At 42.9% G+C, this 16,426-nt stretch overlaps 1 protein-coding gene across 1 annotated transcript in view; it reads right to left on the bottom strand.

Annotated features, from left to right (window-relative positions):
• Positions 1-437: 437 nt before the first annotated feature.
• Positions 438-16,426, bottom strand: part of ACOX2 (acyl-CoA oxidase 2) — a 50,611-nt gene continuing 34,622 nt past the window's right edge. The window contains exons 13-15 of the mRNA XM_044003229.1: positions 14,770-14,987; positions 10,293-10,425; positions 438-1,835 (exon numbers count right to left, since the gene is read on the bottom strand). Of these exons, the coding sequence (XP_043859164.1) occupies positions 1,773-1,835; positions 10,293-10,425; positions 14,770-14,987 (414 nt within the window). The 3' untranslated portion in view covers positions 438-1,772. The remainder of the gene's footprint in view (positions 1,836-10,292; positions 10,426-14,769; positions 14,988-16,426) is intronic.

Below are 16,426 nucleotides of genomic sequence, written 5' to 3'. Positions count from 1 at the left end.
GAACTCAGGTACTCCTGACTCCAGGGCCGGTGCTCTATCCACTGCGCCACCTAGCTGCCCCTAGTGGCACTCCTGATTGCAGTGTGATGATCACAGTGTTAAAACAGTGACAGTTGGAAGGCATGGCATCTTTCTGGATGTCTAAGATGAATATGTTTGAACAGTTTCATTTAATAAATATTCAGTCCTGTTTAACTCAAGCTTGGACTCTAGCAGAGTCCCCACTTGTCCCAGCACTGAATATATTCCTAATGTCCAGGTTTTAGCTCACTAGTCTGTTTTTGCTGTCTGTGTGCTTGACAGAGGACTCTGCTTAAGAACTGCACCAAACTTAGCTAAACCAAAGCCTCTGTGGTGCTTGAGATTGTTAAAAAATTAATTCTCCTGATGGGAATAGAGATCACCTCGCCACAGTGAAAAAAGTACCACTGTTTCTCTTTCATCGCCATTTTTTATTTTATAGAACTTGCATTTGGTTAGTTTCCGGCAGCAAAAGGATTTGCTAGGATAGCTACATTGCTACCATATCAGGCTGCTGACATTTCTCGTTCAGAAAGATTGCTTCCAAGCCGCACACTCTGGGTCACAGCACTAAGGTTAGGTCATTTTACCTCTGGCTCTCAGAGTCATCCAGGATGATAAGACAAATGCCCATTCCAGGGCTAACAAATCAGAGCAGGAAAGGACCCTGGGAGGGAAGCCTGTAACCTCAACCAGCCAGGACAAAATGGTACCATTTCCCCCTCAAAGTTCTTTATACAGTTTTGTTAATGGCCAAGTTCCTGCCTTATAAATAGAACTTTAATGAAACTGTAGCAACAATTACTCTGATTTGGGGGGCTGTGAATTGGGCACAACAGAGTTGTAAATTCAGCTCCTGTTTCCTTTCTGTAAAATTCTTGTCGCCTTGTTAAATTATGGAAAACCCACCAGTTGAGGGGGGTTTCTCACTGTGTGAGAGAGGCTTTTAGAGTATGGAAAGAGGCAGAAGACCGATTGAATCCAGTTTAAGAAATATATTAAACTCACAGTGAAGTGTATTCTCAGCAACTTTTTTTTTTTTTTTTTGGCAGGGCAATAAGAGTCAAGTGACTTGCCCGAGGTCACACAGCTAGTAGGTGTCAAGTGTCTGAAGCTGAATTTGAACTCAGGTCCTCCTGAATCCAGGGCCAGTGCTTTATCCACTGCGCCACCTAGCTGCCCCCCTGGTAACTTCTTTTTCTTTGTTCACTGTCACATGGTCGAGTCTAAAACCTTGGAACAAAGTCAGTTTCCTTCAGATTTTCGAATGATTAGTACGTTGTCCCATTTAATTGCACAAAAGCTAAATGTTTAAATGGATTATCTGCAAATTTTAGTTGATAATATATTCATTTGATTTGTGGTAGGATATTCCATAACGAAATGTTAAAAATAGAGATGCTCTAGTATTTTAATTGTGAAAATATGGTTTTAAATCTGTATAAAAAAACCAGGCATAACTGCCATCCTTCGTATGATTAGGCTGATTTGATTATTAGCTCTTAGTTGTATCCATAAGTTTCTTTTTTGTGAATTTAAGAAGTTTGTTAAGTCCCGGTCACTTGATGAGGAAAGGTTTATTTTTCACAGCGTATATAGAACAGTGCTGAAGGCACTCATCTACTGGCTGATGATTTGCCTGGCTTTTCCTCAACTTAAGTACCCCAAATTTCTCTTTATCACAGTATAAATTTAGAGGGTGATTTTGTTCTACTTCTTGAATGTAAAAGACAGTCTGTAGTTGGCAGATCTTATAATTTGGATCGGTTGCTTTTAAAGAATGACTTCAGGTATTTCTCATAGACAGGATTCCCCTGTTTGGAGAAAGAAAGAGATATTAAAAGGACCATTTCAAACAGGATTTATGTCAATTTCTTGTTCACAGCTAATTCAACATTGGAAAGATCACATGAGGTTCCTAATTTTTTTTTTTTTAAAGAATCCGGGCTGTGCAAACTCATGAAGAACCATTTTTCAAAGGTCAGCCTCCTTTTTTTTTTTTTCAGGGCAGATTTCATTGTGTGGGTGTACAAGGCAAATTGCAAAATACAGCTCAGCTTTTGGTCTTGAAGCTTCAAGTCAATAAACATTTATCAAGTATCTACTTGAAAATGTACACATTCTTGGGCATCATGAATAGGTATGTCTTTCTGCATAAAGTTCTTTGAAACAGGAAAAAAATATTCTCTGTCCTCAGAGAATAGAAAGTTGATCTATTCCACTGAGCTGCTTTCTTTTGCAGCAGCAGAGGGTAAAGGTGTCAGATGTGTTAGGGGGAGTGGGAAAGACCTGCTCTTAATTTCAGAACCCAAATCTTTGCTTTGCCCCATTTCACCCCCTTCCTCTTCTTCCCAGTGCAGAAGAATGGAATATGTGGAAGGAGCCATTCATTATGGCTCTCTTAGTCTGACCTAGGCCTCAAATTGATCAGAATAAGACATTTGAAAAATAAGGCGGCATGAAAAAATATTGGTAGGCCTTTTTAAGTCCCGTTCCACAGTGAGTGCAGAAATAGACCAAGATCATTCAGTGAGTCCATCTGGCTAGAAGGTTAGATCCAACAAGTTAGATAGATAGCCTTTGGTCAAAGGCTATATTTAAATGACCCAAGGGGGGTAGCTAGGTGGCGCAGTGGATAGAGCACCGGCCCTGGAGTCAGGAGTACCTGAGTTCAAATCCGGCCTCAGACACTTCACACTTACTAGCTGTGTGACCCTGGGCAAGTCACTTAACCTCAATTACCTCACTTAAAACAAACAAACAAACAAATAAATGACCCAAGGTAGTTTGGGTTCTCCCCATTAAAAAAAAAATATTTTCAGAATGGCAGAACTGGGAGTAGTGAATCAAAGAAAGGCAGATTTGGGATCCATGAGATGAAAAATTTTCCTGGTAACTAGAGCTGCCTCAAAATGGAATGAACTGGGGCAGCTAGGTGGCGCAGTGGATAGAACACCGGCCCTGGAGTCAGGAGGACCTGAGTTCAAATCTGACCGTAGACACTCTACACTTCCTAGCTGTGTGACCCTGGACAAGTCACTTAACCCCAATTGCCTCACCAAAAAAAAAAAAGAAAAAGAAGAAATTAAAAAAAAAATGGAATGGACTGCTTTGGGAAAGTGTGGGTTCCTTGTCCCTGGGGGTCTTATGGTGGAGGTTGGATGAATAACTGGGGATATTGTGGTAGAGATTCTTGACCAGTTATGGGTCAAAATAAACAACTTCTGCAGTACCTTCCAACTCAGAGTGACTACCATACCCAAAAGCATAACTGTGTTTAACACTGTGTGAAATTTTCTCTCTCTTCTCCCTACCCCAGCAAAAAAAAATTAAAAAAAAAATTGCAGTGTAGAGGCTGGTATAGCAACTTGAACTTATACCTAATCACAGGGCTTTTCCATTTGTAGGTGTTTAAAACATTTATATGCTATGCATTTTTTTGCCCATGTAATTAGGTTAAAATTATGACAATCTAATGGTTTCTGAAAATTCTGGAAGTCAGCCAGGTTCAATTTGAACTTTTGACCACTGAAACTTTTTGGGCCCTCAAGCCATCTAAAATTACACATTCTTCTAATCAGAGTCACTATATTCTGAAAATCCATATAATAATGTAGTCGATTATGTGTAGAGTTGGCCATTGCTAGAGTAACAGACCACATGTTCTAAAGCCACACTTTGTATGTTGCACCGTTGTGAAATAGGGTGGTGCCCCATCAGCTTCAAAATTCATAAACTCACCATTTCGGTTCTCTGTTTATATAGAAATAGGTAGATTTAAAAGCCACTTTATAGATCTCCTTTCAGAGTGATATATGATGCTTTTACTACAATGGTGTTCTGTAGGCTGACATCCTTGTGGCCATAATACAGAAATCATCTAATTAAAGACTCAAGTGCTTTTGGGATATAAAACTATAAAAAGCAATATTATTTTTGTGGTAACTTGGAGAAGAAGGGTCTGATTCCCTTTGCTGCCAGTTAACCTGGTTTTACCCATAACATTTTAGTTATTTTGAATATAGAAGAGTGGTTTGAGTTTTCCTCTGCTGCATACCAAAGGGAGGAAAATATGTATTACCATTAAGCCAGGTGGAAATCACACATTTTATACATTATATATGCATGTATTTGTGTATATATATATATATATGTATATATATATACACACACATATATGTTGTGTTTACTTTTATTTTTTGGTGAGGCAATTGGGGTTAAGTGACTTGCCCAAGGTCACACAGCTAGTAAGTGTTAAGTGTCTGAGGGCAGATTTGAACTCAGGTCCTCCTGAATCCAGGGCTGGTGCTCTATCCACTGCGCCACCTCGCTGCCCCATGAGTTTACTTTTTAGATGTGATCCCCGTGTCTGAGTGGGAATATCTTTTTATTTCTCTTTTAGGATCTGTACCACAATATCACAGTATGTTAGAGGTGGAAGGTACCTTGGTTTCCTTCTCTGGAAAACAAAGAGGATTAGGTGGCCTCCTAGAGCTGGTGATTTACCTCAACTAGTTAGCAAGCAGAGCCTAGGTCCTCTGACACATAACCACGGAACTCCTAGTTGGAAGGAGGCTGTGTAACCCATAGATATAAAGGAATCCCCTCCAAGATATCTACAGGGATTCGTTGATCTTCCACCTGACTGTGCACAAAATCTCCTTGACAACACCTCTCCCCACTCAGTGCTCCTCCAACCAAAGCCAAGAATCTTCCATTCTAGTGTCTGCTGTTCTCCTCAGATGCCCCATTCCACTTCTGGGCGGCTCTAATTGCTAAGAAATTTTTCCTTCCCTCAAGCCTACACTGACGTCTTTGTGACTTCAATCCACTACTCCTAGTTCTGTCCTCTAGGGACAAGCAGAGCAAACCTCGTCCACTTTTTAGTGGTAGCCTTTCCAGTACCTGAGGACAACAATCATATCCCCATTAAGTTTTTCCTTTGATCCTTCTTATTAAAATGTGGCACCTCAAGCTGAATGGATGTGGAGAGCCTGCATGCTCCCCTTTTCCTAAGGTAGCCCCAAGTTACATGAGCTTTCTCATATTGACTCATACTGAACTTGGAAAGCCCCAGCTACATTTTCAGGTGAATGGCTGTTTAGCTCCCATCTTGCCCTTATGCAGTTGATTTTTTGATCCCAAGTATAACACTTTACATTTACCCTATTAAATTTCATCTTATTGGATATGGCTTAATATTCTAGCCATTAAGATATTGTTTAATCTTGTCTTCCTATGTTAGCTCTTCTTCCCAGCTTTGAGTCATTTACAGTTTTGCCAAGCATGCTTTCTCTGTTTCTAGCCAGATTGCTGATAAAAATGTTGAAAGCACGGGGTCAGGGATATAACCCTGGACCCCTTCATTGAAAACCTCCTTTAGAGCTGACATTGAACTTACTGGGTCTGGCCTTTCAATCAGTTGTGAATGCACTTATCTTACTTCTGTCTAGCCCACATCTTTCCATCTCTTCTACAAGAATAGCAGGAGAAATCTTATTACTTGCTTTGCTAAAATCTAGATAAACCATATCTATGGCGTTATTCCGTTTTACTAATCTAGTATCTCTGTCAAAAACGGAAATGAAATTAGCCTGGCACAACCTGTTCTTGATGGACTCAAGCTGTTCTCTAGAATCATGATTTTGTTTTCTGGATAATCTCTTGCCATCTTTAAAAAATTCACAGTTTCTCATACAAGGTGCTTTCCTATTCTCATTTGTACACTGAAATGTTTGTATTGTTGATGAATAAGTTGACAAGGAGAAAATTTGATTTAAAAATATATTCTAGAATTTTGCCAAGAATCAAAATCAAGCTTATTGGCCCATAGCTCAGATTCCATTCTCTCCCCTTTTTCGAAAATCAAAAAAACATTTTCTCTCTCTTAGCCCTACAGGTATCTCTTGTATTCTCCAGTCTCATTGACAGTGTCTTGGCAATCATTCCTGATAATTTTTTCAGCACCTTGGGCTGTAGTTCACTTGGGTTTGATGACTTGAACTCATCAAAGGTAGCTTGGTGCTTAATTATTTGGGGTGTTATGTGTTTATTATTTTTATTTCTTTCCTTTTTTGTTTAAAGATCATTCTTGGCTAAAACAGAAGCAAGTATAGGCATTAGAAGCTGTGGCATCTCCCTTCTGCCAATTACTCTAATCTCATCCACCCCAAGCAGTGGCCTTATTTCTTCTTTCATCCTTCCTTGGGCTAAACATCCCACCCAAAGGCTTCTTGTTGTCCTCAGCTTTCTCCACCAGCCTCAGCTTGTTCTGAGCTTTATAGCATTTCTGACACTAATCTTAGAGGACTGAGCCATGCGTATGTATTCATCCTCTGTTCCCTTGCCTTTATTTTCTGTATGGTTTTAAAAAATCTAAATTGGGTGGTGAATTCCTCGTACATCCATATTAGTCTCTTTAGACAGCTCATTTTCCTTATCCATTATATTGGGTTGGATTGTATCATAGGCAAATTCAGAATTTTATTCTTGAGAACATCCCATCCCTTGTGGGTAGATTTCCTCTTTAGTATTTTAGTCCATGGGATCCCATTCTTCCTTTAAACCTTTTGCATTTTCTTGTCCTCTAGATCTAGGGTATATGTCAGACTATTCCTGGTATTCCTCTCCTTTACTGCAAAGACAGAATGCTCTTTGTTCCACTTCAAGTTTCCCATCATTTTCACCCGAGAAACCAGGTCCTTTCTGTTGGTGAGAATCAGATCCTCAGTAGAATTTCCCCCACCATTCCTCCATTTCAAAAATAATGTTATCACTAATGCAAGTCATGAAATTGTTAGCTGCCCTACTTTTGGTAGTCTGAGGCAGCTCCAGCCGACGCCCAAATCATCGAAATCGCCCTTCGCTGATATATCATTTCCTTGTGTCCGCTGTACCTTCTGCTTCCTGCACTTGTCTATTTGCTCTTTCCTCAGGACGCTCGCCAGTTTCACATTCCATCTCCACCTTTCTTCCTTGAGGCAGGTTGTCCCCCAAGCCTGGACTACTGTCCCCACTCTCCTCTGCCTTTTGAGATCTCCTTTCCAGCTCAGCCTCTTCTGATTTCCTCAGTTGTCAGCGTTCCTCTACTTCCCAATTAGCTTTGTATTTATTCTGCACATGTTTTGTATTTACTTTATCTGTCCACACGTTGTTTTGGCGTCAGTTCCTCGAGGGCAGGGACAGTTTTGTGTTTGTACTTTTCATAGTGCCTGGTACTTAAATATTTGTTGAAGTATATAAAATGGAATGCTTCCTCCTCATTTCTGCATGTGAATTTGCCTTCTTACTATACAGTGCTATTCCCTTCCTCCCCTTGTCTCCCTCTTCTGTTGCTTTTGAACACACATGCATGTACATGTATGTGTGCATACAGACACACATGTCATCGATATATTTTAAGGTGCAGACCAGAAATTCATATGCAATTCTCTGATATTATCTGCCTTTCTGAAGCCCTTGCCTTTGATGGAAATGCCCCTGTGCACCTGAGGTCTACAGCCCTTTTGTTCCCTAGCATAGTTTTCAGGGTTCCATTAGGTAGTGTCATTTATATCCAAGGGAAGTGCCATATACGTGTAGTCATCTGGTTTGACCAGAAGTTCTGGGCTGCATCTTGGATACGTGCTCTGGGAAAGACAGGAGAACTTTACTCTTGAGAGACAGTGTGCTCTAGTGTATAGAAGCAAAGATGTGGGTTCAAATCCTGCCTCTGACACTTAGCTGTGTTACTTACATAGTGAACCTCAGTTTGCTCATCTGTGAAACGGAGATAATGCCTTTAGTAATTAGTCCCAGGGGTGTTGGGAGGCTCAGAGGAGAGCTTTCATGTGAAGTATTTTGTAGCACAGTGGAAGGGGTCCTGGCTCTGCAGTCAGGGTCTTTTTTGGGTCTTTGACCCCCTCAAATTTCTCCTCATCTTCAGGACCTTCTCCTGAGTCTTCCTCCTCCTCCTCCTTCTGGAATCCCCCTTTAGCCTGATTCCCTTCTCAGCTCAGCTCATTCCCTTCTTTCATTTTCAGTCACTTCTTTTTGTTTGTTTGTTTTTTTGGTGAGGCAATTGGGGTTAAGTGACTTGCCCAGGGTCACACAGCTAGTAAGTGTTAAGTGTCTGAGGCCGGATTTGAACTCAGGTCCTCCTGACTCCAGGACCAGTGCTCTATACACTGCGCCACCTAGCTGCCCCTCCAGTCACTTCTTTTCAGAGGACGCCCTTGTCTTTTCTGCTCCCCCTTCCCCTTCCAATTTCCCCTTCCCCAAAGCTCATTGCTGGCCTCTGTCATGGTTCCAGAGCCCTCTCTGTCTATCCCCCTTACCATTCCTCCTTCACCTAAAACCTTGCTGCCCCCTCCTCTCCTCATACCCGGGAAGGGACATGCACCAATGGTGCCTGGGCCAGGCCTCCAAGCTGTGGGGTCTGACCATTACCGGACAGCCAAGATGCGTCCAACTCATAACCTGCCAAGGAGAAATGGCACCGTCCTCGGCACTGGGAAGTTACTTATAAGTGAAACAGTGCTGATACCACACTCTCGGTACAGAATAGAAACTTTGTGGGGTGAAAAATCCACTCTGGACTCGCTCTTTCCACTGGTTACCTTGGGAGAGGGAAAGGGGGAGGAGAGGGAGGGGTGTGACTTCATTTGTAATGGTGGTCTAAAATGAGACTCGATACTGACATGACAAAATGCAAATTAAGTGTGAATTAAAGTCCCAGAGCTGTCAATATGATGATGTGGCAAGACACCTTTTTGAACTTTCCAGAGGAAAAAGAAAAGTCACGTGTATTTGCTTTCATTATCCCAGTGACACATTTATGCTAAAGAATGTGGTGAAACATGTTTAAGTAAGTACCTATAGGCCACAAATATGAGGCTTTGTTCTAAATCAGTGGCCTATGGCCTGTGAACTTAAGAAAAATACATATGTGTATATATACATGTGCACGTATTTTTGATAGTTGTATTAAAATATGAATGGTTTCCTTTCAATTCCTGTGATTTCTTTTATGCATTTTTTTTTTTTAGTGAGGCAATTGGGGTTAAGTGACTTGCCCAGGGTCACACAGCTAGTAAGTGTTAAGTGTCTGAGGCCAGATTTGAACTTATGTCCTCCTGACTCCAGGGCTGGTGCTCTATCCACTGCGCCACCTAGCTGCCCCTCTTTTATGCATTTAAAAACATTAAAAACACACATTTGAAAACATTTGAAAATTGTCTTGAGAAGGGGTCTAAAGGCTTCACTAGATTGCCCAAGAGGGTCCATGAGGCCAAGAAGGTAAAGAACCTATCTCAGTTAAATCTGCTGTTAGATTAATTGGATTATTGGTTACAGAGCTGTCAGTGTAGGTTATGGATTTTTTAACTCGAAAGATCCATGATGTAATTGCTAGGGGCACTGCTTCCAGTGACTCAGATGGTACCCCCACCACATCTTAACCTGTATGATTCTTTCTTTTCATAATCTCCAAAGAATAGCTATACATTGCATTAGATTATTTCCTCCTGTTCTTAAAAAAGTTATTTTTGGGAGCTGGGGTGGAGTAGGTGTGTGGCCAGTCATCTGGGGGGTGAGCTAGAAGGGCCCTGGGAGCCACTTATTTTATGGGTGAGGAAGCTGGATGTCAGAGAGGTAGTAAGGGACAGAGCTGAGGTTCAAATCAAAATCTTTCCATTAAATACCATGAAAAAAAAATGAATGGGGGTGTTAATGAACATGCCTGGGACTGGAGAGAGAAGCTGTCATTGGGACCAAAGCCCACAGCTTTCTGGTGAGTTTCCTGGCTACCTCAACTGCTAATTACATAGAGCCCTTGTGTTCCTTTGAGGAAGAGCTGCTTATCTAAGGGTGGTCATCATAACTCTTGTGGTTGTCCTAAGAAGGGGCTCCTTTGGGCAGAAAGTCTGGTGTCTTTCTGTCACCATCCCACCTCCATCATTGTCTTAATCTGTGTAGCAATAAATGTCACCTGAATTTGTTACTCAACAGCCATGTGCTGTATGAGCACATGTTTGAGCCCAGATTTAGGGCCTGGGTATGTTGTTCCAGCTCCCCGTGCCTCATTCGGAGTGGTGCCTTCCTGGCTCAGAGATACTCACAGGCCCAGCCCCCTCCCCCTCGCCTGTGTGCTTAAAATACTTTTAATTGATTTCCATTAGGCTTAAAATCACATGGTGTGGCTTGTCTCTTCTGCATTCTCTAAAACCAGACAACAAGGAGATAGATTCTGAGCTTGTTCTCTTGCATAATTGATAGCACATTGCACTCCCTACCTCAGTATTGGTCGGTGATTGTTGGGCCCACTCAAACAGCCGTTCATAGGCATTTCCATCGTAACAGCCAAGTGCGGAATTTAAGGACTCGTCGGAGAAGTCAAAGGCATCAGTTAATAAAACTGCATCTTTCCTAAGAGAGAGATCATAAATAAGAGTTGATGAGCATCTTTCAGATTATGTACACGCGGTGATTTCCTGCTGGGGATAAAGATGCGGGTGGGGTTGCATCCATTGCAACCAAAGCATCTTGGTACCCAGAGAATAAGTCGTGTGGGCTTCTCTGATTTTGCCCCAGGGCAGCCCATCTTGGGTGGTAAGTTCCCATGGCCAATGGCTGAGTGCTCACAGATCATGACTGATTGTCAGGTTTCTCTATGATGCACTCTACAATGTCAGACATGAATCTGGCATATGGCTCCTTTTCACACAATTCAAGTGTCTTTCTGGGTGCCTTGGAGCAGCTGCATCTCTGAACTTGGAGCCAAGAAGACCAGAATGCAAATCCTGCCTCATTCATTTAGTACCTGTGTGACCCTGGGCAAATCACTCAAATATCTCAGCTTCAGTTTCCTTATCTGTGAAATGGGGATAATAATTGCACCTATCTCAAGGGCTGTTGGGAGGGTCAAATGAAATAACATAGAAGAAGCGGTTACACAAATTATTATTTCTAGGCTTCCTCAGACAGTTGTATTATTGCCGATCATCATAGCTGCCCCTACACTGGCACTGCCTGCTCTAGTTTTAGACATTTTGCCATAAGACCTGGGATTTCACTGATGTAGACACTCCCTCTGCTGACCTAACCTCCAGCAGCCTTCGGAGATTCTCCAGCTGCCACAAAGGAAGTGCATCCTCCGGTGGCCGGGCCTTCTGATGACTAGATGGTCCAAGTGGAGCTAGTTTGGTTCTTGGGACAGCAGATGCACGGGGCCCCTTTCCAGCCCACGTTCAAATCCCTTCTCACTTGGTAGCACTCGAGGTCATTGCTCTAGACTTAGACAGAAACTAGAAGTCATCCCGCCCAACCCCAGCATTTTACAGCCTAGGAACGATGGCCTTTGAGCCCTTGGGGTGAGGAATGCAGAGAACTGGCTCCATGTCCTGAAGGAGGCGTCCTGTGATTCTGTGGGAACCAGGTTTTACCCATAAACAGAGCAATCTCAGGGGAGTCCACACTGCTGAGGCCCAAACAACAGCTGGGATCTTTCCTAATTAAAAGCCACTCATGTTAAGGACCATAATGTGGAAGGCCCAGAGGTCACTGGCTGGAGTCCCGTTTCATTTGAATATTCAGGGACTGACAGGTCAAAAGGGGTGACTTGTTTTGGATTGGGCTGGGTTATAATTGGGGAAATGGTGGTGTTCAGGGTGATCATGGAATTGGGAACTGAAAGGGACCTCAAAGGCCCATGTAGGTCGGCTTCCACACTGTACAGCTGAGGAAACAATCCCAGGAGGGGACCGTAGCAATGAATGAAGTTTAGGAAAACTTCAACGCTACCTGCTTGATGCAAATATAAATGTAAGAAAATTATTCCACATATGTTACATGTGGCACTTTGTATATATTTTTTTCAATCTCTGTTGTTTAGTGGAAAAAGCATTGGTCTCAGAGTCCAGAGGCCTGGGTTCAAGTCCTAGACCTCATTCTTTCAGTTGTGTGACTTTGAGAAAACCACTTCACCTTCTGCAGCCCCAGGTGTTTCATTTGTACATTGGGGAAAATACTTTTACTGCCAACTTCACAGGGTTGTTGTGAGGAAGGAGCTTTGTTAAATGTTAGAGAAGGATGGAAATGGGGGTTATTAATAATGAGCTCGGTTCATTATTAATATGTGAACATCAATAGCAATTGTTATTATCACAGCATTATATTGTGTATTACAAATATCATGTATTATGAAATCAATATGGTGACAATACAATAACTTACATATTCAAGTCTACTTATATGTTCACTTTAAAACTGTATCTCTTGGGGCAGCTAGGTGGCGCTGTGGATAGAGCACCAGCCCTGGATTCAGGAAGACCTGAGTTCAAATCCGGCCTCAGACACGTAACACTTACTAGCTATGTGACCCTGGACAAGTCACTTAACCCCAATTACCTCACCAAAAAACCAAAAAACTGTATCGCCTAATAGCAGTATGGTATGTAGAGGTAAACATTAGTGGCTTTTGAGTCAGGAAAAGCTGGGGTCAAGGTCTGCCTCTGATATAGCCTGGCTGTGTGAACCTGGGCAGGTCACCTCTTGGTGCTCCAGGTACCTCTGGTGATCATTTACAGAGGAGCTGCTGATGGTATCAGTGGAGGGAGTTTTCTTGCCAGGAATTCCAGATTACATCATAGGCCTTGCCTTCCCTCTCCACCCCCAGCCCCTGCCCTCCAAAGTAAAGCAGATGTGTTTGCTTACTAATTAAATGTTTTGAAGTACCCGTGTGCATAGGTAACCTGCTGTAACAGGAGTAAACATCATTGATGGAGCTGAGAGCAAACATGAACTATTCTTATTTCCATCTTATCTTTTAACTGTTCTTATTGGAAAGGCTTGTGGAAAATTTTAAAGTCCGGTGACAGCATACAGCCTCTGTCAACAGAGGATTAAGAGAATAGCATGTAGGGGCAGCTAGGTGGTGCAGTGGACAGAGCACCGACCCTGGAGTCAGGAGTACCTGAGTTCAAATCGGACCTCAGACATTTGACACTTACTAGCTGTGTGACCCTAGGCAAGTCACTTAACTCCAATTGCCTCACCAAAAAAAAAAGAGAATAGCATGTAGATGGCCCCAAATGCCTGCTAGTGCACCCTGATTCTGTGGAGTTTGGATAAAGTTCATCAGGCAGTCTGTTCAACATGCCATCCTGATTCTCTGCACCATGGCCATGAAGCACTTCGGGCCTAGATTGAAGGACCCTGGCTTTAGAGCCGATGGGGACCTCCCAACATCATTTGGCTCTTGTCATAGCTGGGAAGAGGCAGAGCTGATCCAGGTCCTCTCTTTCTTCTGTCTCCTACCGCCCCTGAGGCCCCCTCGCCCCAATAATATGCTTAATGTCTATCGGAAATCATGCTTTGAGAATAATCTGACCAAAACTGCACATTAGGCAGCAGACACTGAAAATAGTTTAAGCTTTTTCAGACACATCCTAGAATTTGGTGGAATAGCCATTATTTCCAATTACTTCGGTTACCAGTGATTTCATCATGTAGCTCATAATTCGACTATGACTTGGAGAGAAATCTTCGAGAGTAACAGTGGTTGAACAATTCATCACATCAATAAAAGAGCCACAGCCGCCCTGGTAATGACCCTTGAGTAGCTACTTGAGTCGGTGGCCCGGACCCATCCTGAGCACCCCACTAGAGCATGGGGCTATTGGAATAGAAGCAGGACTTTTCCGGAGGAGGTTTTACATCTCACTTGCTTTGTATAGATCCTAGATTTAGAGCTCGAAGTGACCCTGCTGTGGGGTCCAGCTCACTCATTCTATAGAGAGGGAGACTGAGGTCCAGAAAGAGGAAGTGATCTGTCCAAGGTCACACAGATATGCACATAGTAGAACTGGGATTTGTTTGTAAGTACATTGGGACCATGACTAAGGGACAGGAAAACAGTAAATAATACGTCCATGGACCCAAATGGAGTGTAATCCCTATTCCTCCATAATCCATCCTCTCCCTGGCTACAGATGTGTGCGCTCTCTCTCTCGCTCTCTCTCTCTCGCTCTCTCTCTCTCTCTCTCACACACACACACACACACACACCCCACGGCTTTTTAAGAAATATTTTTATTTTAGTACAGTCCTTTGCCAATTTCTGATGCTGCTCTGTCCTTACAAGAGCTTGCTGATGTCATTGGTATGGGGGAATCCTTCTTCTAATGCAGAAGGGCAGGGTCTCTGCAGCTTCTAGTCTCAGCTGCCCAGACCACTAAAAGGTTATGTGATTTGCCCGTTCACAGAATACGCAGGACTTCAGGGTTTTAGGGCAATGCTGTCCTCCCATTATACAGTGTAAAATAGCTCTTTAAAATTGAGTCTAGGGTCTTTAACATTCCTCCCCCCACCCCCCCATTCTACTTGCTACCTTAATGAAATTTTGTTTCCTGGAACCAGCTCCCGGTGCTATGTACCACATCTCCCTCCCCGCCTTTTCTCCTCCCCCTAGCTAACATGTTTATACTGATTCATCTCTTCTTTTTCCCTTCCTCTCAAATCTGGCAAAATCCAAACCAAATTAAAATATCCACTTACTAATCCTGTTTTGGAAGCAAGTTGGAATTTGACGGTGATACGCAACGGGATAATATGTTAAAATTCTTTGCAAACCACCAAGTGCTATCTAAATGTTGGCTGTTATTATTGGTAGTAATGATAATGAATAAAATGTCATAAAGGAATAGGTACCGACATCTAACCTCTGTTTTTCACCTCACACTCCAGGGGATGTTCTCATGGTTAATCACTTACCGGATCAGAGAAAGGAGTTCAAAGTAGGCCGCTCTTGCCAGGTCTGCTTGGGCCCCAGACATGTAGCCATCATAGAGGAAGTCACCCAAATTAGACAGAAGGCCGTGTAAGGCATGGAGGTCACAGAGTCGTTTAAGCACTTGATAGATCTCTGGTTCATTTTCAAGTTTTCTTAGAGAGTCCACAAAAGTTTTCACAGTAAAATAGTAACAGTGAGCCTAGAAAAGATGCAGTTGTGTAAATGTTTGCTTTTCAATCCAAGGCTGCCCTCTGACCACAGCAAAGAACTGGGGGAAATAAGTGTTTTCTGCTCAGAATTGCATAATGGTCAAGGGTGGAAGGGGACTTAGGGACCATGTGGGCCAGCAGGGTTAGAAGCTGCCATCTCTGAACTTGTTGTTTTTTTTTAAACAAGTATTTCCCTATAACCAGTTTCTTTCATAATCATATGCATTTTATTCCCTGCATGTAAAAGCATATTCTCAGAAAAGGTCTATAGGACTCAACTACCCAAGAGCTCATGACAAAAAGATGATGAAGACACGCCAACCTAGGCCAACACAAGCCTGAGCAGGAATTCTCTCTGTAAGGTCTACAACAAGTGGTTGCGTGGCCTTCGCTTGGAGACTTTGAGTGAGGGGGAGCTCACTACTTCCTGTGGCGGCCATGCCCTTTCAGACAAGCTCCAATTACTGCGCAGGTTTTTGCTTTATTTTGTTTTTTGTAAACATAAGGAGAAAGTTGTATCCTTGTAACCCTCCACCTACTGTTCTTATTTCTCCCCCTAGGGCTGAACTGAACAAGTCTAATCCATCTTCCCCATGATAATCTTTTCAATACTTGAAGGCAATGGTTCTGTCACCACTTAATATAGACATTGCTGGTCCTGTCAACTGGTGCCAATGTGGAATGGTCTGTAGTCCCTTCACCATCCTGCTCACACTTTACTGGACACATCCCAGCTTCCCAATGTCCTTTCTAAAATATGGCGTCCCACACCAAACAAAATACCCCAGATGTGGCAGAATATAATGGGCTTATCACAGAACCAAAGAATCTTAGTGTTGGCAGAGACCTCTGGCCCATTTGGTCCAACTCGATGGCCAGGCCACTACAACATGCCTGACAAATGGTCATCTCTCATTTGCCCAAAGGCTCCCGAGAGTAGGAACCCTCCACTTCCCAAGGCAGTGCATCTTGCATTTGGACAGCTTGAATTATTAGGGAATTCAAGTTTGAATTTGCCTCTTTGCAGTTTCTACTCACTCTCCCTGGCTCTGTCCTCTTGGCACTAAGGGAAAAAAAAAAAGAATAATCTCTTTTCTGCAGGACACCCTTCAGATATCTGAACACAGGTATCATGTCCCCTTTTCTTCTTCAGGCCAAACACCCCCAGCTCCTTTTTTTTTTTTTTTGATGAGGCAATTGGGGTTAAGTGACTTGCTCAGGGTCACACAACTAGTAAGTGTCTGAGGCCGGATTTGAACTCAGGTCCTCCTGACTCCAGGGCCGGTGCTCTATCCACTGCACCACCTAGCTGCCCCTCACCCCCAGCTCCTTAAACTGAACCTCTTAGGCTGTGGGCTCGACCCTTTACCATCCTAACTGTCCTCCTCCGGCATATCAATTTATCAACCTCTCATTTCTGGACACTACT

This window comes from Dromiciops gliroides, chromosome 1, assembly GCF_019393635.1.
Source record: "Dromiciops gliroides isolate mDroGli1 chromosome 1, mDroGli1.pri, whole genome shotgun sequence".
NCBI classification, from domain to species: domain Eukaryota; kingdom Metazoa; phylum Chordata; class Mammalia; order Microbiotheria; family Microbiotheriidae; genus Dromiciops; species Dromiciops gliroides.
Note: the sequence above shows the minus strand (reverse complement) of the source record. Positions and strands in the feature narration are given on the sequence as shown.